The sequence below is a fragment of the Muntiacus reevesi genome, chromosome 3, assembly GCF_963930625.1.
Source record: "Muntiacus reevesi chromosome 3, mMunRee1.1, whole genome shotgun sequence".
Classification (NCBI taxonomy): domain Eukaryota; kingdom Metazoa; phylum Chordata; class Mammalia; order Artiodactyla; family Cervidae; genus Muntiacus; species Muntiacus reevesi.
Window position 1 is genome coordinate 31,187,376 of NC_089251.1, and position 23,660 is coordinate 31,211,035.

Sequence of the window (23,660 nt, forward strand, 5' to 3'; positions counted from 1 at the left end):
CCACTGGGCCACCAGGGCACTCCCTTGAGTGTTACATTTATAATAAGGAAGGGCATCCGGAAGTCGGCCTGGTTACCCAGGGCTCTCACGTGCCTCTCCCCTTTCTCTGTCTCCCAGGCTGACTCTCAACCTTGACGGAGTGGTGATTGAGCTGCTCTTCCGCCAGAGCAAGATCAGTGAAGTCCTGGGTGGCAGTGGTTACAATGCCGACAGGCTCTGCGTGCCCTACATCCCTCAGCTGACAGGTAGGAGCCTTGCTCGAGCACTTCCAAGCCTGCCTCTGGCTTTTCTTGGTCAGGTAAGGGCAGGAATGGAAGGGACCTGTGAACCCTTCTGTCACCTTCTACGGCAACTTGGATGTCACACTGGGAATCCGTGGTGAGATCCTCAACGTCCCCACCTCTGCCCCTCCGTGCAGGGTCCTTGGGAATAACTGGCCCACAAGATAGCCTGGCTTGTGCGTGGGAGATGCCCCCACTGTGCTGTAAAGAGCGCCCATGGACTACGGAGTCAGAGACCCAATTCTCTGCAGCTTCCCTCCTGAAAATTCTTAGCTGAGTCCCTTGGCATCTCTGAGTCTCAGTTGCCTTGGCTGTAAAATAGGAATGTTAATAATAATACCTGCCTTAGAGGGAAGATGTGAATGCCCGTAGGAGCAAATGCTATGCAAATGACAGCGGCTGGAGCTGTTGGCAGGCGACGCCCATGCTTTCTGGTCATAAGCAGCTCCTTTGTGCTCATCAATGATTGCAAAATCTTAGCTCTAAAGAGCAAAACTCACCAGCCTAAGAGGGGCAGAGAAGTCGCTCAGCCCTCTATAAACTCCAGCTGTAGCCCTCAGGGTATAAATCCCTTTGAACCCTCCGAGGACCCAGCCAAGCCAGAAGGGGTTGGGGGAGGGAGGAAGGGAAGATGGGAGATGGTGCTGGAGGCATGCTTCTGGCTCCCTCTCCCGGGCTGGGAGACTCTAGCTTCCAGGCTTCTCTTTTCCCAGATGAGGATCGCTTATCCAAGAGGAAGAGCATTGGAGAGACCATTTCCCTGCAGGTGGAGGTGGAATCGAGGAACAGCCCAGAGAAGGAGGAGGTGAGTGTCCTTCTTGATCAGGTGGTCAGACACTCCATGGTCCAGCCCCCTTAACTGGACTATGCATTTAAGGATGCATGGAAGGTAAATTTCTCAAGTAAGCCCTGTTTTCTTTCTGACTCTCATCATATATATCCTAGACATTTCCATCCATCTGGAAAAAGTAATTGAACCTCCAAACACTCCCATGAGGATATTCTAAAAATCAGTCTTGAAAGGTTTGCTGGTTGTCATTCCCCATTCACAATGGAGGTAAACCTGATCCGTGTTGGAAATTGGAAGGCCTCAGGGAGAGGATGAAGGCAAAAATAGCTTTCACGATGTCTCTTCCAGATATGTCAAGAAAGGTGCTTTTTTAAAGAGAACAATGTGGCTTAAAGATCGCTCTTTCTTCTATCATCTCTTCTGTTTAAATTAACATGTGATATCTCTTCTGCCATTATTACTTCTGCCTCATAAAATAAAGCAGATGTACCCACAAGTAAGAGAGAATAAGGAGTCATAGTGGAAATACCAAATTTACTCCCTCAAATGAGAAAGAAATGGGGGCAGGGCAGAGAGAAGGGAGAAAGGCCTCCCAGGGAGCAGAAGCTTCAGGACACAGTACACTTGTTTTTCTTATAGTTTTTTTTTGTTAGAGTGTAGTTGATTTACAATGTTGTATTAGTTTCTGTCGTACAGCAAAGTTAATCAGTTGTACTTATGCATATATCCACTCTTTTTTGGATTATTTTCCCACACAGGCCTTTACAGAGTATTGAGTGTAGTTTCCATGCTATACAGTAGGTCCTTATTAGTTTTCTATTTTGTATATAGTAGTGTGTATATGTCAATTCCAATCTCCCAATTTATCCCCCCCCCCACAGTACAGATGCTTTTAATGGTGACTCTGTCAATTAAGGACATCCCTTGTGGCTCAGCTGGTAAAGAATCCACCTGCAATGCGGGAGACCTGGGTTCAATCCCTGAGTTGGGAAGATCCCCTGGAGAAGGGAAAGGTTACTCACTCCAGTATTCTGGCCTGGAGAATTCCATGGACTGTATAATCATGGGGTGGCAAAGAGTTGGACACGACTGAGTGACTTTCACACTTCACTGCCAACTAAGGGAATTAATAGAGATGAGAGGGATCTTAGCAAGAAGTGAGGAGGACACACATCTGGGTGGAATTGGGACAAGAAGATGTGCAGGGTCCTTCAGTACAAACAGCCTGACATAGCCATGGAGGGCAGCTTGGACACCCAGCCCCTCCCCAGTGGGCTTGGGGCAAAGACAAATCAATGGGGTCAAGATCAAGCCTCCCCCAACCATGCCCTCAGCCATTCCTTCAACTCCTCAGTTACTGGGGCAGACCTCCAGGGCAGAGCTTTTCAAGGCTTGTCTGGAAGCCCATGGAAGGAAGGAAGCTCTGACTTGGGCTAATTGAAGAAGCGGAATGAGGTTGAGCCAGGTATCCTCCAAGGCCCTTCTGGTTCTGCAGGGCTGGAAGCCTCACACGTGTTAGGACCACAGTGTAGATGACTGCTGTCCCCTCCGTAGTTATAATTCTTTCTTCCCAAGAGTCGAGAGATCCTTAGAAAAGGATAAATAAAGTAAAGCAGCAGAAGGAAGAGAAATACTCCTCTGGGTACACAGCCACCTGCTCCCTGCTGGCCTCCCCATCACTGACACGTGTTCCTCCCCCTCTTTGAGAGTCAGCTCAGCCCAGGTATGTCTGAGTAGCTAGAGCAAGGGTGTGGGGGCCTCCACCCTCTGCCACGCTTTTCCACTTCCTTTTACACTTTTACTCTGAAGACTCATTCACTCTGAAGGTTTATTCTTTGTCCATCCATCCACCCGTCCATCTGCTGTCAGTACTGACCAACATCAGATATTCACAGGTGAGCTGATAGGGAACCATGGGGTAGTGAGAGCGTAAAGGAAGACAGATCACTGGGTAAAAACAGGTAGAGAGAAGCTGATGGGGGAGGTGGGCCACAGGCCAGGTCTACAAGCCAGCCCACCATGCCCCTTCCCCACTCCTCCAGAGTCCCTTGGTGACTCCCCATAACCCTCAAATACCGGGCTCGTAGCAGGTGATCAACAAATGTTGGTTTGGTCAAATTCCCAACCCAGTGCCTGGCATTCAGAGCCATTTGGAGTCAGGGGTGCCTGGCCATTTCGTCTCCCCTCCTTTCTGGCTGGTCTGTATTCAGTCTCCCCCATGCTATCTCATTCGTCTCCATGTCTTTGCTAGTATGGAATCCCATGTTGCAATCACCCTTCCTCTCCACCTCCACATTCATGAATCTCCCTTTCTTCAGTGCCCAGCTTGTGGCCCACCTCCTCCATCAGCTGCTGTCTACCTGCGCTTAGCCTGTGATCTGTCTTCCTTTATTCTCTCACTACCACATGGTTTCCTGTCACCACCTGATGTTGGTCAATACTGACAGTGGATGGATGGGTGAACGGACGGATGAATGTACATACAAAGAATAAACCTTCAGAGTGAATGAGTCTTCAGAGTAAAACAATTGTTCTCTATGATAACATATTTTGCAGTTGCAATTGAGTGACTCGCCGAGAATCCTACACGTATGTTGTTGTGAAAGTCACTCAGTCGTGTCCGACTTTGCGACCCCATGGACTAGACAGTCCATGGAATTCTCCAGGCCAGAATACTGGAGTGGGTAGCCTTTCCCTTCTCCAGGGAATCTTCCCAATCTAAGGCTTGAACCCAGGCCTCCTGCATTACAGATGATTCTTTACTAGTCAAGCCACAAGGGAACAAAAATGTTAGTCAGTTTTTGAAATTTTCATAGGAGATTATATTTGCTAACTGCCTTCTCTTGTTTTGAATATTTTCTGTGACATTTTTATGAAGACTTGTTTGAATTACAGTGTTTTCTTCCCAGGGGACTTAAGCGGACCCTCTGGGAGGAGGGAGAGGAGAGGGAAGGGACAGTGAGTTCTTTCAGGTGAGACTGGTGGCTCGTGAGGAATAGCCTCCATCGCTCACTGCTCCCCTTCAGTTAGGGGGTCTGTGCCTGCTTAGAGGCACAGAGCTTCCAGAGACCCTGGTAAGAATGCAGGTGTCCTGAGGGAGTTTCTGCCCATTGGGGCAGTCTTTTGAGAAGTGAAGGGGCTACCAGGTAACTGAGGAAGCTGAGGCTGCCACCTCCTCCCTCCCCCTCTCCACCTTCCTGAGCATTCTGTGCACTTCTGTCCCTTCTCCCATACATAGCGAGTGCCTGCTGAGGAGATCACCTACGAGACGCTGAAGAAGGCCATTGGTGAGTGGGAGGCCCCAGGGAGAGGCAGGTGGGGCTGGGTCCTGGGGTGTATGTGACTGTGCTTGAGACTTGTCTGCTGCCCTCCCAAGCGTGGTTCACACAGATGTCAGGGGAGAGGCTGGCAGTTTCCTCTAAACTCTTCACAACTACCAAAGCTGCAATTAAAAGTCCCCCTATCTTAACAGGGATCAGTGTGCTATGCCAGGAACCCTTTTTCTACTAGCAATTGCCATTAAAAGTAGCTGGTTGAGGGTTATGGCCAATCAGACAGTGAAAAAGGAATTTTAATTTGTACAAATACTTTGACAGTTTTTTTTGGTGGCATATGATACAAAAGAGCAAGTTGATCAATGAAAGCTATTAAGACCAAATCCTATTAATATTTAATAATGGCAGTGGATTTTAAAATGCAGTATTATTACCCATCTGAATTATTGGATAGTGAAGTATCCCGAATTAGAGAATTTTTCTGCTGATATCAAATGTTTATTTTTGTCGTCATTCATGGTACTCTTTCTGAATTTTTCACTGCTCTGTCTTTTTAAGCTGGGCATGATGAACATATTTCATACCTTTCTCTCCCTCTCTTTTTTTTTTTTTCATTTTGGAGGCCATGAGGAATATGTAGAAGCCTTAAACTAAATGGCCTCACACTGCTCTGTCATAGGGGTTTTTCATTGTCTTTTCCATTGTTAATGTCCCTTTTCATGTTACCCCCATAGTACTTCCTGCTCCAGAAACTTAGTTTAAGAGTCCCAGTGGCAGATATGTTATAATTATTTATATAATTATTGTAGTAATAATTTCACAATACATATCTGTATCAAATCATAACATCTGATGCTTTAAAATTATACCATGTTATATGTCAGTTAACTCTTGATAAAGATGGAAACATTTCATTTAAAGTCTCAAAGGAGTGGGAATGTACAATACATTTATGTAAGTGGGGAAGTGAATCATCATTTTGAAAAATAAAATTCTGAATAGGACAAACCAAAAAAGAGAGAGAGAGAGAGAGAGAGAGAAAGTCCCAGTAGCAAGTGAAGCTACATGGAGCTTTAGCCCCGATTAAGGGTCTACTTAACTAGTTTTCAGACTCTCAGGGAAGGGGGCTGAGCTCTTGGGCAGAATCAGGAAAGGGTCTAGCCCTCCCAGGACCAAGTGATGGCACTGCACCCTCCATGCCACCCTGCCCCTCGTCGGCAGAGGGGAAAGCTGGTGGCCATCTGGGGCCGCATCAGCGGGCAGGACCCGCATGCTGACCCGGCTCTCTGACACAGTGGACAGCGTGGCTGTTGAGGAGCAAGAGCGGGAACGGCGGCGACAGGTGGTGGAGAAGTTCCAGAAGGCGCCCTTTGAGGAGATCGCAGCGCACTGCGGGGCCCGGGTAAGTGAGGCGGAACGGGGCCCATCCCAGGACCAACTGGACGCAGGATGTGTGTCCAGAGCAGGACTGAGCTTCTAGGAGATCTTGGTACCATTGCCACCAGACACTAGGATTTAAATCCCAACACTGCATCGATTCCCTACAAACCAAAAGCCTATTAGTCATACATCCCTCCAGACGTCACAATTTTCATATAAGGGAGAAATCCTGATCTCAGCATCTCCTGTACTGAACAGATTATAATAATAATCATCAGAGGAAGAACATAAATAGCACTCACTGTTCACCAGAGCATCTTCCATTTATTAGCTTATCTCCTTCTCATGATAACTCTGTGAGATTGCCATTAGGACTCTCACATTATGGAGTGATGACAGGAGGGGCTGTGACACAGGAAAGATGGCCAGCATTAGCTATGGGGCCTCTTCCAACTAGGAGACACTGGTGGGTAGAATGGAACAGCCTGGCCTTGGAAAAGAAATTTGAATGAGAGGGCACCAGACAAGTAAAAAGACAGTCTGAAGTCTCTGGGTAAGGGAGGAGTGCAAACATTTCTTGAAAATGATAGACCAGGATTTGTTAGACCCAGGGTCCATCTTAGTAACAATGAAACATAATTGTAAATATCTGAAGTATACAGATAATATACTTTATTGTACATTTTCCTCTCCATAAAAATGCATGTGACTTTCTAATATATGTACATATATTCAAACCTCTCATATAATAATTATATTAATATGCATTATGGTATATAAAAATAGAAGTAAGTATAATACAGATTTTCCTGGGTCTATATTATACTAAGTTCTTGTCCCATCTCAAGAGGTGCTTATTTTGTGAGCTCAGAGTTGAGCACAATCTCACTCTTTGTGTCCATGGGTTTAGTTGGAGCCAGAGGGGACCAGAGAGAGTGTCTTCCCTAACACACGAACTTTGCACAGCTGCTCCTTGGGAGTTAAGGAAAGAGCTGGAACCAGCTCTGAACCTCCAGACTCTGCCCAGCAGGCCCTGTTTCCTCACCTGGAGGAGCTAAGGGCCCTTCCAGAACTGCTGCTGAAGTCCTTTCTGGGTTGCCTGGCCTCTGTGCTGTCCCCGGCAGGCCTCTGCTGGGCCCCTCTGTCTGATCTGAACTCACTGTGAGGGTCCACTGATAAGCACTGGAAACAAGCTCACAGCAGTTTCTTTTTCTTTTCTTTTCTTTTCTTTTTTTTTTTTCTTTTTTAGCTCACAGCAGTTTCTTTCCTAAGATTGCAGATGCCCCATACCTCCAGTGCATGCTGGACCGGTAAGCTTGGGAGTCAAGGTGTGGGGAACCCCCAATTCACTTTCTTCTCTGTTTTTCTCTAGGCATCACTGCTGCAGAGCAAACTCAATCAGATCTTTGAAATCACTATCCGGTAAGTGGCAGCCCTGGGCAGGGGATCCCCACCTCTGTGGCCCAGTGTAGGTACCCCTCTCCCCAAGTCCTCCTTTCACACCTGTCTTTAGCCCTCCCTGCCCGCAGCCTCTGTCTCCAAGGCTCGGCCACCAGCTCTTCCCAGATAAGGAAACAGACTGAAGGGAGAAAGAGACAGCTCAGTGAACCCTGGAAAAGACCCAGGGGTCCTAGTGTCCCAAGCTAGTACTTTTACTTTCTAAAGCAACAGTCACTATAGAACCAACAATGAAGCTTGACTTCAAGCTGAAGATTCTAGAAGAGCTTGAAACCTTGGAACCCACGGACTGACAAAATCTCTGGTCCCTATTCAAAGAGAAAACTCAATCAGCTGCTCTGTTGCACAAGGTGGAACCCTTGGACCCCTTCCTCATGTCTTTCTCTTCCTTGTGTTTCTGCCCCAGGCCCCCTCCAAGCCCATCAGGAACCATCACTGCAGCCTATGGCCAGCCTCAGAACCACTCGATCCCTGTCTACGAGATGAAGTTTCCTGATCTCTGCGTATACTGAATTCAAGACACAGCTTCTCTGAGGGGCAGGGTATGGAGGGAGGAGCTCGCTTTCACGCCCGTCCCTATGACATGGAAATCTAACTGGCATCTCAGAGAATAAGCACCTTGGACAGCAGCACCTCCCCAGTGAAGCAAGGTGGAGCCCCGGGCCCCATCACCTCCGATGGGCTCCTCCCCTCCCTGCTTCCTCCTTGTCTTCCCTGTGGGAGATCCGGCCACCTGCCCCTCTGGGGCCAATAAGCATACCACCTGTGCCCTTTGTCTCCTCCTCTGTGTCAGCCTGGGGCCAAAAGTGAGGGGGTGGGGGTGGAGGGGAGGTCCTGCAGAGAGAGGCTGAGGTCCCAGGAAACTGTGCTTAATGTAGTGAGTGATGGCTTTCACAGCGGAGGGGCGGGGTGATCTTGGGCAGGGAGCGGCACAGTTCCCATTCCCCCAGGAGGGAACTAGATGGAGACAGTTGGTCACAGGAAGCTGAAGACGTGATAAGGAGGAAGCGAGGCTGGCTCCTCCTACAAAGCTGTGGTGTGTGGGAGCTGGAAAACGGGGCGCTGATCTCCAGAGCGTCCCCTTCTCCTCCCCCATTTGAGGGACCAAAGGCTTCCAAATCTTTGATGTCTCTTCCATTCCCTGACTCACCCTGCCAGTTCCCATTCCTTGGTTCTTTCTAATGTTGGTTAATATTGAGCCCTTATAACAGGAGCTGGGATAGACACCCCATGACGGGGGTGGGGGGCAGCAGAGGATGAAGCCGCTGATAGAGGGGGCTCCTGCTCCCCAACTGCGGGCCTCCTGTAGGGAAGCAGCAGGCAGAAGTGGGCAAGTCTGTCCCCCTCTGTAGCGTCTCCCCTCCTTTGTCCAGAGGAATGTTCTCCCAAGTTGATTCTCTCTCTTTGATGCCTTTCTTCCTGAAGATCCCAATGTGAGCCACCTCTGGCAGAACCTTCCCTGGGCCTCTTCCTGGGGAAGCACCCTCTGGCCCAAGGTAGCCCTTTGCTTCTTTTCCAGTCTAACCTCCTATAACTTTTGAGCTGATACGACTCACAGGAAGGGGAGAATGGTCAAATGATTCCTCCCTGGAGAAACTGCTTTTGAAAAGAGGGAGAGTGAGTAGATTTCTTGACCCAAAGGAACCCTTTTGAGGGTACAGTTTTAGACAGTGTGGGGTGGGGTCAGAAGCAGGCCATTTCTGCTAAGGAGAGGGCAGTCTTCTCGAGACGCCCCCCCCCCCGCCCCGCCCCCGGATCACACCCCTGTGCACGGCCCAGCACAGGTGCCCTGTGAGAGCCGGGTTATCAGAACAGAGGGGTGTATTTGCCCAAACCAGAAGAATCTGAACCTAGGGACTTTGTTACTGCATGTGCAGTAAACTTGTTGGATAGGGGGGCTGTCTGACCCTCATTCCTGTAGTTTCCTGCCTTGATCGCTGCCTCTGTGCTGTGAGCCTGCAACTTGCAGAGGGTCTACATGACTCTGGGGCCAAGGGGGGCTGGCCCCTGCTCCCACCATGGCCTTTGGCTCTGTGCTATGGCTTTTGGCTAATGCTCAACCCAACTTTACAAGCATGGACTGAGATCTCTCTTTACTTTAATATCTCTTTATTAAGAAACCAAGATTAAAATAACTAGAAACAAACTTGAAGACAAGTAACCTTTGGAAGACATGTTGGAGAAAATCTAAGTCTTGAACCACAATCATGTCTTCACTGGCTCTTCCCCTGCTCGGCTTTGACACGAGGCCCTGTTTCTCTCTCATGCTTCTCTGACTGTGGGGTCCACCCCGTGGCATCTGTACTCTGAGCCCTGCCTGGGGGTCCTGGCTCTGGGACATGGGAGTCATTCCCTAGAGCCTCCTTCTAGTGCCAGCCCCAGAACCAGAGACCTCCGGGTCCGTCTACTGTCTCTCCCTCATCCCCACCCTGGGAACAGAGTGAAGGAAAAGGTGCAGGATGTCTGTCTTCAGACACTCCACTGCTGTTTCCTCTGTCTGAAACAGCTTTCTCTCTGTGTCATCGCTGTCTAGCAGAGATGTGCTGCTTTTGGAGACCTGACTGCATCTTGAGTGGCCTTCTTCTCAGTTTCAATTTAAAGTCACACTCAGTGGAATACTGGCTTGCCTGTATTGTAGAATATGTGTTGTAGTGTTGTATGCTGACATGTTGTAGAATCTGGCTTCTAGTCAAAGACGCCTCGGAATCAGAAAGTTTAAGATGAACATTAATTCAAACAATTCAATAATAAATTAAGCAGTCTCCTTCACCCTCCCCTGGCCCTCCCAAACCCTGGGAGAGAAGGCAAGCAGAGGATGGTGGGTACCCAGGCCTTCAGCCTAGCATCACTCTTCCTGCCTTCCAAGCCCTATGGGATCTAGTGACACTGTGTCAAGTGACCAGCCCTCTTTGCTACCCTTCTGTGTTATGATTTTGAGTTAACAAAGCCATCCAAACCAGTTGCTCCCCCAAACCACTGAACACTCATCTTCATGGGCAAGGGGTAGGGCCCATTGGCTCGAATGCTGACAGAACCCAGTAGCACGGATGTACTGGGGATTTGGAAGTTCACTGAACTTGGTTGAGTCACATGAGTGTGTCAGAAGCAGCTAAGAAGAGAGCCCCAGTGTGACCCTGGAGGCTCCTTCTGGTTTTCCTTGCAAAGGGATCCACCATGGCCTGTGCCTGTTCCCATTTTCCTCTTTCTGAAAAGTAGAAATAAGTGATTTCTTGACGTCTGAACACCTCCTCCCCAGAGAAGGAGCCTGGGTGGATCAGAAGAAGAAATAGAAAAGTCCTCAGACATTCTCCTCTGTCCAGTCCTCCACCTTAAGCATCAGTATAGATGAATGAGCAGTGAGAAGGCAGGGCTGGGACCATCTTAAGTACCTGAAGTGCAAGGGTCAAGGAGGCACTGCCCTTTGCTCTGGTGTTCTCAGTCCCAGAGGATATGTTTCAACTGGCTTAAGGATCAGAACAGCCTTGCAGTTGCTTTGATGCCTAAAAGGCCAGACCTCTTGGCTTCACTTGGGGCCTCTGGGTCAGGAAACCTTCCAGATACTATTCCATTGTCCCTGGGTAGAAAGTGTCTCATTGAGAAGTGAGGCTGTTTCTCCCAATTCCTTTTCATGACCATGAAATGGCAGCTGGCCAGTTGGGGCTTATGGGAAAAGACTAGACCTGAGCTGTTAGGCTGAATATTAAGTTTGATGGTAGACAGGGAGGGAAGCTCCTCAAGGCAGACCACAGTCAATGCTCTGGACCCATAGCGCCTGAAAAGGCAGGTTGTGCTGAAACAAGATATCTGCCTTATGTCCGGGAAGAAGGCTTAGGGCAGCGTGTTACTTCTTCATCTCATGACCCTAGAAACCTTCTAGTTAAAATGCCCCTTATCCCAAATCTAGCCTAGGACTGAAGTCTGCAGAACGGTGATGGTGCGGCCTGCCAAGTTGGGGAGCTTGGAGGGGACACAGACCTGTGGGACGGCTCTGTGGTCTGTTTTCCATTCTGTCTTTTATCACCAACTAGGTTGACCAAGTCTTTTCTCCTTCAGGGGAACTTGGGGCCCCAGCCCATCACCTTCCCCTTTTGAGCTCTTCCTCCATGGCTGTTGATTCTGGTCTGTGGAGTGCAGGGCTATAAATCCACAAATGCTGCAGCGTTACTCACACATTATAACATGTCTGTGTCCACTTAAGACCTTCATGACCTGGTTGAGTGTGTGTGTGCCCATGTGTGTGCATGTGTGTATAATGTAGTTCGTAGTTGACAGTGTTTGTATATAACTGCTGATATATTTATATGTGAGTGCAGAATTAGTGCCTGTGGAAGTTTTCTGTATTTTGAATTCATTGAATCAAAGTAATTTGAAGGAAGGGGAAGGAGGATTGGGGTGGGGGTGGGGGGTGTTCAGTGTGTAGGAAGAAGGACTCTTAGCAAGATTATTCTTTGGGACTATTAGTTGTGAATTCCCAGTGCCCTTTTCAAATAAATGTTAATGTTGTCACTGCACAGTTGTGTATTTGATTTCTTTAAAGTAAATGGTTTTTTGAGATGCAAACAGGATCTGAAAATACCACCAGCATTAACCACTGACATTTAGCCACCCCCACCTACCATTACTTTACTTGCCTTGAACGGAAGGGGAATAAGTGAAAGGATGCTGCTGTTGCTGCTGCTGCTGCTAAGTCGCTTCAGCCGTGTCCAACTCTGTGCGACCCCATAGACGGAAGCCCACCAGGCTCCACCGTCCCTGGGATTCTCTAGGCAAGAACACTGGAGTGGGTTGCCATTTCCTTCTCCAATGCATAAAAGTGAAAAGTGAAGTGAAGTCTCTCAGTCGTGTCTGACTCTTAGGAACCCCATAGACTGCAGCCTACCAGGCTCCTCTGTCCATGGCATTTTCCAGGCAAGAGTACTGGAGTGGGGTGCCATTGCCTTCTCCGAAAGGAAGCTACCAAGATGTAAACAGGAGGCCCAGGATTCCCAGCGTGGGAGCATCCTCAGATGGGAAGGCCTGGAACATTGCTTCATTACAGCGACTAGGATTCAACCCCATTTCATAGAACCCACATTGAGGGAGACTTTGAGTCTGGCTTTCTTGTTCCCTATCAGGACTTCCCAGGTGCATTCCAGTTTTAATTGTGAACATCCATATCAAAATATGGAAGTAAATATAGAAGTGCCATACAGAAATATTCCCCAGCTGGTTTTGATCTGTATCATCGACTGATGCAGTTGACATGGCAATGTGCATCTCTGTGTATGCACTCTCTGAATGTGTGACTACAAACCAGTGGCCCCAACTTTGTGAAAACATCTTGGGGACATAAGAAACACAACCCCTGGCCTCTGCCCTCGTGGAGTTTACTTTCCTTGAAAGAAAAGAGCACAATATGTGTGTGCAGTAAGAAACTTGCCATCCGAGCTAGACAGCATGCTCTCCAGTGCAGAGGGGCTGACTTCAGAATCCCCGAAAACGAGCAAGCTTGGCTGCAAAACATCCCATCTTTCCCAGCAGAAGTGGACTTGAGCCTGGATTCAAGTTGAAAACAGTGTAACATTCAAAATAGAGGGGAATGGTGGAGAATTGAGGCAGAAGATGGAGGAGGATGGAAGAAGTGATAAAACCAGGGAAGGGAAGTTTGGTAAGGAGAGTGAAACTGACAGAGAAGGGCCCTTGTATGTGTCATGCCCAGTTGTTTGGAATTGATGGAAGAGTGGCGGTGGGGTGATTGTCTTGAGCCAACTAATGTGGAGAAAGCAAGATTTTGTATATATACATTAAGAGTTTGTACAATGGATTGGGGAAAAAGCAACTGGAGACCAGGATACCAGTTGGTTAGGAAGCTATTGGGCTAGTTGAGGCCTGAGCATGAAGAGAAGGCTGAAACTGGGCAACCTGGGGAACAGGGAGCTTGGGCATGACAAGCAGGTCAAGACAGACTTCAATCTTACACCCCAGAGGCTGAAAGCATCTGTGCATACTTTATTTCTACAGACGTGTCTCCATGGGTATATGTCTGTGTGGGTGAGACCCTGTGTTTGAGAGTATCTGAGGGTAGCCTGGGAGAGCAGTCAAATCTGAACCCATACCAATCTCACACTTAGCCTCTCAGTGATGAAAAGATGACCTCCCCAGTTTCTCATTAACCCTCACACAGCACTCATAATAGGAAGGAATGAGATAACTAAACTTTGGAGAAGTTCAGAGACTTGCCTAAGTTCTCACTGATCACTAGATCCACATAGGCATTAAGGACAACGTCTCACCTCAGAGCCCAGAGCCCTCCCAGTTCCCCTTGGGGCTCATCTGTGTCTCACTGGCTCTTGGACTTAGGTGGGAACCAGAGTAATAGGAGGAATCCTGTCTTTCGGAGGAATCATCAGCTGGCTGATCAGCCTTTTCGCACTCAATGGAGTGGGAAATGCAGCACACTGAACCGTCACCTTATTTGACCCCTAGAAGACCCATTTGCTAGGGGCGGGGAGGAAGTAACCTTTCCTTTGATTCTCAGTATATCCTGTGAAACATATTAACACGTAGTCACATGGAAACCACTATCGCCCCTCCAGTATGTGCTGCCCTTTACTTGATGGATATGCGTTTTTAATTCACCCAGTCAATATTCATGAAACTTGAAAGGTTTTATTTCTTAACTACAGACAGCTTTAAGAAGTGGGATACCTGGCGCCATCACTGCCTGGGCGAGTCCTCACCCGGGCTGCAAGACGGCAGGAGGGCAGAAGAGAGGCCTTCGGGGTCAACTTTCCGCGGAGAGAGGCCCCTGCCTGCTGCGCCTTCACTGGCCCTTCTTGTGGGCGTTCTTGATGATGGCGTTTTTGAACAGCGTGACAAGGGGCGTTAGGCTCTTCTCGGAGGTCATGAACCCGCCGTAGCGCTTGTCCTTGGGCGGGCTGCCCCAGCGGAAGTGTTCCATCTTATAGGGCCCCTCGTCCTTCTTCTCGGCCTCCTCAGCCTCCGCCACCAGGCCGTACTCCAGCTCAGCCCGGGCGGCTGCGCTCTCAGCCTGGGCCTCGGGGCCGCGCGCCTGCTCGAGCCTCTCCTCGGTCAGCTCCCTCTTGAATTCGAGGGGAAAGGCCTGGGCCGACTCGTCCTCGGCGCCGTTGGGGTACACCTTCACCGGGCGCCGCTTCTTGCCCACCGGCTTGCCCCAGCGGAAGTGTTCCATGGAGTAAGAACGCTTATCCTCACGCGGACCCGTCTCGGCGCCATCGCCGCGGGGCCCGGGGCCTTCGCCCACCGCCACTTCCTCCTCGCGCTTCTGGGCCGCGCCGCCAAATCCGCTGCTGCTGCTACCATTCCGACGGCCGAAGCGGTCCCAGCGGAAGTGGCCCATGACGTATTTCCGGGGGTTCTCAGTCAGCGGCTGCTCGTCGCCGTTGCCGGGGAACACCGGCGTCTCGGCGGAGAGGTCGGGCTTGCAGGCCCGGATGCACGCCTGCGGGAGAGCAGCGAGCGCGTCAGGCCCCGCCCACTCCGGGCCGCGGCGTTCCCCCGCCCCTCACGCGCGCCGCCTGCGCCCTCCACTCCCTCCGCACGTGCGGGGTCGCCCACTGGGCTAACTGCGGAGGATATCTACCCACTCCCACCTCTGAGCATCCCCAGACGTCTGAGATTCAGCTCGGATAGCGCCTTTTTTGTCCCCTGGGCTCCTGGTACCCCTGCCCAGCAGTTACAACGAAATCCCCGTCCCGATCCATGGTGAACTTGCGTTGTAGCTTTGTGGGTAGGGTAAACGTCCTAAACTTTATAAGCCAGATGTATAGGAATTCGTCAATAAATGGCAGGTGGGTGGTAGTTGTCGGCACTTAATGAATAGTGAGTAAATAAATATGGTTCAGTTCGAGTCTGGGAAGGGCATTGGGTTGAAATTTGGGAGAAGTCTGGCTTCCAGGGCCTGTAGTTTCAATAATGCCTCAGCCGTACCCCAGTGGTCTGCAAAGTACCTCATGCCCTCCCCTAGCCATCTCCCTCCAGACTTGCCCACAGCCATCTGGCACTTTCTCTGGTTCTTTCAGGTCTTCCGAGCTGATCCTGTCTTTGCCTCAATCAGTGAGCTTAGGGAGGGGGCGACTCACTTCCCTGTGCCTTTCTAACTGGGTGGAAGGATAGGAAGTCAGGATTATTTCCATCGCAGGGGTCATGGAGTCCTGTACATGGAGCCCTGTCTGCCGTCTGTGACTAGACAACTGTGGCACACATTTGCTTAGGAAAATGACCTTGGGGCTGCAGCCTTGAGTTTTCAGTTACTCGGGACAACAAAGGAGGAAAAAGAAGGATCCCACCCACTCTGTTGAGTTGGGAACTTCATACTCCAGGAATTTAGAATTATAACACTACAGAATAGTAACAATGGAAAACAAAAATTATCTCATACTCCTCTCCCCTGGACACATAATGATACACAATTTCTCAGAGAGGAGAAAGGAACTTGGCAAAGTTCCACAGCCCATTGACAGAACTGGGACTGGGACTAGAACCTCCAGACTCTGACCACAGCCAGTGCTTCTTCCCTGATGAGCTCTCAACAGGAAAGACTGTGCAATGGGTGTCTCTAATCAAGAGTCTCTTGGGTCTCTTGGAAATAGAGCTCACAGGATTCCTGGGCTCTTTACTTCTATTTTATATTCTACATGCAATCTGATATGTTTTTGAGAAAGTCTTTTCCCACCTTAACTCAGCTTCTCTGCTGACAAAACACACAGAATGTAGTGATGTACATTCCACCCTCACCAGGCAGGTACAGGCAGTAGGATGGAACTTAGTCATGGCCATCAGTAGTGTTTCTTGTAGCCTTTAGTTGGTATTGTTCCTCATTTATACTTCCCAATACAAATAAATAATAACAAATACACACACAAGCCATGGTGACCTAGAGGGAGTTCCAGCCTGGCACAAAGGGCTTTTATATGCTATGGAAAGGCTGTAGAAGGTCAGTCCTTGAGAAGCAAATGGCATTTGGCACCAGTTAGTGGAAAATGGCACCTGAGTTTTTCCTTCTAGAGATGGTTTGTGATATTATCTTCCTGACTTTGTAACTGGCAGCAGATACAAGGAAAGTAAAATGGAATGGAAATGGAAAGTCATATGAGGTTATCTAAAAAGGAATAATTTGAAGGCTAAAAGATTGAAAGAATAGGTAGGGTCAGTCGAGGGAGCAATTATGGTTATCACTATCAGTATTGTTTATTTTAATGGCACTATCTCTAAATAGCTTAAAAGGAGTGGATCTCTTTACAAGAAGACAAGGCAGGAAGTAAAGATAATCAAGAAGACATTATGGACCAAACCCATCTCCCTGAAGCTGCTTCCTCCCTTCCTTGGCCCAATTCTTACTTCGCCCTAGAGGTCTATTCCTGCCCTTGGTTGAGTTAGCCATATCTCTGGAAATGAATCTCTCCTTTTGCATGCTCCTTTTTTTGTGCTGTCCCCACCCCAGTACCATCTGATACCCAAATCAAGATGGCGGCCACAGCCCACGTACCAGCAGGTTACTTTCCGTGGTGAGATCCTGACACTGACTGCTCTCAAGGCACCAACCACGCACTTCCATGGAGGCCTGAAGCAGCAAGGCCAGCAGCAGGGCGCCCGAACGACTGCTGCACAGTCTCGGCATCTTCCAGGCTGGCTGAGGCTCTGCAGAGGCAAACAAGATGAGTGGGACCCCTGCAAGGAGCAGAACAATGTTGGCCACTCATCAGGAAGGACCGTGAGCCAACATTAACAACACTCTCATTTGTGGAGCTCAAGGCTTTTTGAGGACAAGAGCAGCTCAAGGAGCAGGTTGGTGTGCAGGGTGGTCGTGTGAGTTGTAATAGAGAGGAGGGCAGTGGGACCTGGGTAAACTGCACAATTTTCCCTTTATCTCCTATTAAAAATTAGACCCCAAAGGATGTTAGGGTTGGAAGCTATTTTAGGGGTCATTTGGTATGGCCCCTTATTTGAGAGATGAGGAAACTGAGACCCAGAGAGAGACAATGACTTGGGTTTTTCACAATGACGTATGGCCAAGTTCTCTTGTTTCCATCACTGATCTTTTCTATTTCCCCATCTTCAGGAAACTAAAGTTCAAACACTCTAGATTCAAGGAATAACTTGGGGAAGACAAATGACTGTGAAACTCCTGCTCGAGATGGTCTACTGAATCCACCAGGATTCTATCATTCCTCAGAAACTCCACTTTCTATGAATAGTAGGTTCGTATAATGGTAAATGAAACCTCTGTCCAACTGAGCCAAAACCTCAGCCAACCCAGTTTGATGTCCTGTACATAAACCACTCAGGGAATCACTATTTCCTAGACCCCTGTAACTTTGGAGGTTTATTTTATTTTTTTCTAATGTAGGAGAAATATACTACTACTCAACCTCTACTGGAAGGTTGGCAGCCCTGAGAACTCCTTTTTTAATGTAGCATGTTATGGACGTATTCCTGCTTCCAAAGGAATGAGAAGCAGACATTTTGGAGATTTCTTTTTAAAGTAGACCCCCATTTAAAACTGGTTCATCTCCTGAATACAATATACGTCAGACCTCCTCTTGTTCTCTGAGTCTCTCAAATATAGTCTGAAATAGCTGGACTTGAAGATGCTGTTGGCGTGGAAAGGAAGGACATGATCACACAGAGCAGAAGAGAACTACATCACATCATGAACACCTGCCCAAGACACTTTCTCAGAGAAATCAGGAAGCACCACTGGGCAGATGCTTAATTAAAGAGGTCCAGACGCAGTAAAAGGGAGAATCAATGCTGCCTTTTGCCCTCTGTGCCCAACATTTTCCCCATCCCTCTAGCTTTCACACTGCCCTGCCACCCCTCACAAAGGTCTCCCCTCCAAAATGACCCTGAGCCCTGTCACCATGCATGCCACAGTCATTCTAGATTTCAGGTCTTTTCAACCCAGCCTTTATGGAAGAAATCTAATTAGATAAGAAAAGAAATTTATATTAAGGTATAGATGACTAATTGTCTCTTCTGATTTAAAAATATTTGCCCAAAGGATAACAGATCACCAGCCTAGGTGGGATGCATGAGACAGGTGCTCGGGCCTGGTGCACTGGGAAGACCCGAGGAGTCGGGTGGAGAGGGGGGTGGGAGGGGGGATCGGGATGGGGAATGCATGTGACTCCATGGCTGATTCATGTCAGTGTATGACAAAACCCATTGCAATGTTGTGAAGTGATTGGCCTCCAACTAATAAAAATAAATGAAAAAAAAAAGAAAATCAATAATAAAGCCCTATTTTATAGCACAGGGAACTATATATTCAATATTCTGTAACAAGTCATAATGGAAAATAATATGAAAAAGAATATATATATATATTTATGCATAAAAAATTTAAAAATAAATAAAAATATTTGCCCAAAGGAATCTCCTATTTGTGGAGGCATGGGCCAAATCTTTTTTATAGGGAGAGCTTTGGAAGTGAAATTTCCCCCTGGCTCTCATTGTCTGCTTCAGGAAGCCACTTCCTTCTCTCTGTACCACCCCACTCCTTTCCCCAAAAGCTGAGCCGAAAGGGCTCCCTTCTGAATGGTTGCCAAGCACAGCCCGAGTGTTTTCAGAGCAGCCATTAGATGGTGCTGGTAGCCAGTGAGCTGGCCTATCTGCATCACAGGGTAACTCGGAGAACACTGGTCAACCTGGCGTCCAGTTGTGACCGAGGACAGGCTGCTCCTGTTGTAGACTTTTGGTGCTCCAGTTCAAGTACAAAGCCTGAATTTGGTGGACAAGGTAATTTGTGTTAAATCTCTGAGACCACACAGCACATTTCGCTCCGAAAAAAATGCCCAAGTTTAAAAGAGAAGCAGAAAAGTGGTAGTTTTATATTACTATGTTGTTGTTGTTATTGTTTAGTCACTAAGTTGTGTCTGACTCTTTTGCAAACCCATAGACTGTAGCCCCTCAGGCTCCTCTGTCCATAGACTTCTCCAGGTAAGAATAACTAGAGTGGGTTGCCATGCCCTCCTCCAGGGGATCTTCCCCGTCCAGGGATCCAACCCGAGTCTCCTGCATCTCCTGCATTGACAATTGGGTTGTTTTGTTTTGTTTTTAACCACTAGTGCCACCTAGGAAGCCTTATATACTATGGACAAGTGTAAAATAGCATCTTAGTAGAGAAGAAAGAAAATCATACAGGTCTGACAGTCCCCTCGACTATATTTCAGTTCTTCTCAAAGTTGGCCATTCTGGGATGACTTGCATTTTCTAAAAACCTACCTCATGATATCAGACCTTCCTGAAAAGTCTCAGCCAGTGTTTCCTCTCTTGCCCCATGGGCTATATTATACAACATGATAACATCCTCACTCCCCACCTCTCAGAGCTGCAGTCTCCTGCTAAAATATTAGGTAGCTTCCTGAAAGCAACTTATCTTCTTTCTGCTCATGTATATTTTTATATTTTTCTACAATAAACAAATATTATATTGTCATGGTTTTAAAGCAATAAAGTAATAGGTAGATGTCAAATGTGCTTTTTGTAAGTAGGGAGTGTTGAATAATTGAAAGCTTGGAAAAATAAATATAAACTTGTAATTTGCTAATCTTGAAATTAACTTTATAACAGAACAACACTAACTAGAAATTCATATGTGTTGGTGAATTCTCTATGAGCTAAACAAAACATATTTTGTTTTATTTAATTTCATTTTTAATATTCTTTTCCATTATGGTTTATCACATGATATTGAATACAGTAGGACCTTGTTCTTTAATCCATCCTATATATATTAGTTTGCCTCTGCTAATCCCACACTCCCAGTCCTTCTCTCCCCCACCCCCCTCTAAAATTGGCCCTCTAAAATTGCACACTGGCCATGCCAGTCTGTAAAGATTAGAGGAACAGAGGAGCAGAGTTTCATCCTAGCATCAGGATACACACCCATCAAGTCCTAAAACAATGTCAAAGGAATAGTATGTCATTAAATAAGCCATGATCTATAGATCTTAACACAAACAAGACAAGTGCTTCTTCCAGCACTTCTGTGAGAACCACCAGCTCCCCATTTATACACGAAGAATTTGGGGGATCCAAATGCTCTGCAGACTCTCCCTCCCTCACTGGGAACCCACCTTGCCTGAGCCTGCGTCTTGCCTGAGCTTCCATCACCTCCTAGGGCTGCTGCTGCTGCCCTGCGATCTAAGGTCTGCGGGATTGGAGGTCCGTTCTGCGATCCTGTTGAGGGCAGAGACGGGGTAGTTCAGGACCGTGGACAGTTCCCATCCGGCCACCTCTTTTTAACACCAGCAGCTCATGTAGAGCAGACGGTGTCATTCTCTAAGCGCAGCCACGTCGGGGTCGCTAAGGTGGGCAGGGAAACGAAGTTTCAGAAATCTGAATTCAAAGAAGTCTGGAACGCAGAGAGTTTGTTGTGACTTTTAGCCTCTTCTCTTCTGCCCCTTTTTTCAACATCAATTTACGCTGGAGTATATGGTATCTTTTAAGAAGTGACACCTACCCGGCAAATCAGAAGTCCCAAAAGACTGGGTCTCCAGGAGTCTCCCCAGAATACGGGTAGGACTCCTCAAGAGTCCCTCTCCCCGGGACAGACGCGGCCGCCAACTCCTGAAACGCAACACATTCAGCGTCGCAGCGGCTCTCCGGCCGTCCAGAGAGGCCAGTCCTCGCCGTTCCGCTGCCAGCGGCTTCCCACGCCGCGCCCAGCACAGAAAGTTTTCAAAGAATTCAGGACGGCAGCGAGACAAAAGATGCCTCTGAGATCGGAGCTGGGCTACAGCATCCCAAGGCCCCCGCAGCAGGGGGTCCGGGGATAAGATTGAGATTCCGCGCCGCTGCGCCCTTACCTGTCACCGGGAAGCTGCCTCGGGCGGCTCCCGCTGCGCCGGGGAGAGGATGTTCAGCGGCCTCTCGGTCACTTTTCTGCTCTTCGTTCTCTTCCGTCGCGCCGTCTTGTCCCACTCGCTCTCCGCGGTCTTTATATACTTGCGGGGCCCGCCCGGGTGGGCGCTAGACGTTAAGTGGACTTCCCGGCAGCTGCAACGTAACAGGCAACTCCCCCGTCCATAGGAAGGGGGGCCGTGGGGGCGCGGGAGGGGGTTTCCAGGTAGGGGCTGAGCTGGAGAGCAGACGTGTCCGGAAAGGGGTCTGGATCTCTCTCCCCCGGAGGCTGGAATTAACACTCTCTTGCTGAAGGGCACACCTGGCAGCCGTCAGGAAAGAACTTAATTAAGGATGGTTTTGGGTCTCCAGTTACGGTGAGCGGGAGGCTTAGCACCCCGGTGTGGGGCTGGCCTAGCCTGCCGGCTGAGATCATTGACAAGAGGGCAAAGTTACCTGTGTGCCTGATTGGGCTGGCATCTGCCTCTTTCTCATTTGGAGGTAAATATCACCACCCAGGGAGTGCGTCTGTGATGCCTCTGATTTCCCCAACGTTTGGAAACTGTGATGAGAAAATGTCAGGAGTCGTCACAATCCCTCAGTTACAGGTTGGAGGGCCCCAGTGTCAAGCCAAGGAGGAAAGAACCGCACTCAAACCTGCAATGGAAGAGTCTCTACCTTAACCCGGAGTAAAGAAGCAAAAGCAAATTGTGGGAAGCAGTGGGGGTGAACAGGTGTGCTGGAACTAAACTGAACTTCAAAAAGATTCTTGCTTAATGTGTCATTTGCAGGAAATTTCTTTATTCTCAGATGCTCTTTTGGACTTCAGGACACCCTTGAGAATTTCTGATTGGCAACATTGGCTTTACACTCAGCAATCCTTTTCTTTGGGGTCACAAGAGAGATTCTCGCTCCTTAACAGTTAAATAAGGTATTATTAACCAGCCTTGGCCTCTTTCCAGGGCCATCTCTCACCTCTCCATCTTGTATCCTGGCACTTCGACCATCCACAGCATTCACATTCCCATAAACCCTATTTTCTCTAGCCGTCACCTCTTTGTCTATGCTCTTTCCTCCTAAAACACCCTTTCTCCTTCCAACCACCTGGGAAAATTAGACTCTTGCAGTAAGATTTAGCTTATCCATCAACACCAGTTCCCTGAAGATCTCCTTGGTCAGTTGTCCTTCCAAGGCATGAAACATGATCATCTCTGTTTTCCAGAGAAGCCCACACTCATCTCATCTGTATATGTAGCTTGTAAAGCTGGAACAAATTCCACTCTGTTTTCCATCTTTCCTCTTCCAACCACTCCTGCCCCACCCCTGCCACTGCCAGGCTTATGAGCCCTCTCAATCAGAGTTTCTCATTTTTCTCTGTATTATTTTTATAACCTTAAGAGGCAGCTGATGGTGGCAAAAGAGCCAGACCAGGAAAAGTTCAGATTGACCCAGCTTCTGTCCTGCTCTGTCAGTTGGGTTCTTAATTACATGCAGCAGAACCAACTTTAGGGGATGTGAACTGACCATTGAATCACATTTAGAATCACTGGGAAGCCTGGGCAACCAGGATCCAAAAATGGGCAGAGACAAAAGGTGGCTGGAATCATGGCCACTGATCGGATCCAATGAGAAAGACAAACAGACCACTACTGGGAACAAGAGGGCCCAAGTCAGGCACTGGACACAGATGTCACTTCTATGTTCAGGTTGGGAGCTTGTTATTCCTGTTTTGACTGATGTCACCAGAAAGGATGTCACTGCCCTTGCTTCTTTGTATCACTAGCTCCTCTTTGAAAGCCTGGAGCAGATGCTTCTGATTGTCTGAGATGATAATATGATTTACCCCTCTCTTCCCTGATAATGTGGTAAGTTACATTGTTGATTCTTAGTGTTGCACCTACCATGCATTCCTGTTCTGTGAGCCCAATTTGATTATGATGTGCTACCATTATATAGCATTGGGTTCGGTTTACTAATATTTTATCTAATATTTTTGCATCCATGTTTATGAGATCAACCTGTAATTTTCCTTTCTTGTAGGATTCCTGTTAGGTTTTGGTGTCAAAATTATGCTTTCTAAAACAAGTTCAAAATCCCTTCACTGGCTCCCATTTTTTCTAATTTAATAGAAGAGTTTGTATACAGTGGTGTTTATCTCTTCCTTAAATGTTTTCCCAAACATTTGCTTTGTTAGTGGTCCCATCTAGGTCTTTAAGGTTGCTTGTTTGTTGAATGGTTTTAAACTACAGATTAAATTACTTAAATAACACTATTCCAGTTGTCTATTTCTCTTTGTGTAAGTTTAGCACTTCTAGGTATTTTGTCCATTTCACTTAAATTTTTAAAATATTTTGGCTTGAAATTTTTATTGTGTCTTCTTATTATCATCTTAGTATCTATGGAATCTCTATGGTCCTCTTTTATCTCTGATACTGGTAATTTATTAATATGTCCTCTCTCTTTTTTATTTATTTTATTAGGAGCTTACAATTTTATTAGTATTTTTAAAGAATGAATTTCAATGTTGATGATATTCTATTACATTTACTTTTTTCTATTTTTAAAATTTCTACTTTTATTATAATTTCTTACCTTCTAATTTCTAATTAG

General features: G+C 47.7%; 2 protein-coding genes and 1 non-coding gene across 4 annotated transcripts in view; 1 reads left to right on the top strand and 2 right to left on the bottom strand.

The window, feature by feature from the left end:
• Nucleotides 1–11,557, top strand: part of EFR3B (EFR3 homolog B) — a 96,590-nt gene extending 85,033 nt beyond the window's left edge. For both annotated transcript variants that reach the window (XM_065928683.1, XM_065928684.1), the window contains exons 18-23: nucleotides 118–245; nucleotides 995–1,086; nucleotides 4,310–4,358; nucleotides 5,642–5,748; nucleotides 7,099–7,148; nucleotides 7,591–11,557. In XM_065928683.1, coding sequence (XP_065784755.1) covers nucleotides 118–245; nucleotides 995–1,086; nucleotides 4,310–4,358; nucleotides 5,642–5,748; nucleotides 7,099–7,148; nucleotides 7,591–7,696 — 532 coding nt within the window. In that variant the 3' untranslated portion in view covers nucleotides 7,697–11,557. The remainder of the gene's footprint in view (nucleotides 1–117; nucleotides 246–994; nucleotides 1,087–4,309; nucleotides 4,359–5,641; nucleotides 5,749–7,098; nucleotides 7,149–7,590) is intronic.
• Nucleotides 11,558–13,820: 2,263 nt separating this feature from the next.
• Nucleotides 13,821–16,824, bottom strand: POMC (proopiomelanocortin). The gene is made up of 2 exons (XM_065927205.1): nucleotides 16,693–16,824; nucleotides 13,821–14,646 (listed from the first exon to the last, which is right to left on the bottom strand). Exons 1-2 carry the CDS (start codon nucleotides 16,822–16,824, stop codon nucleotides 13,987–13,989), a joined length of 792 nt encoding a protein of 263 aa, XP_065783277.1. The 3' UTR covers nucleotides 13,821–13,986.
• Nucleotides 16,825–17,545: 721 nt separating this feature from the next.
• LOC136165887 (small nucleolar RNA U109) lies at nucleotides 17,546–17,675 on the bottom strand. Its single transcript, XR_010662850.1, has one exon. It is a non-coding gene; the product is annotated as a small nucleolar RNA U109 (small nucleolar RNA).
• Between the last annotated feature and the right edge of the window lie 5,985 nt (nucleotides 17,676–23,660).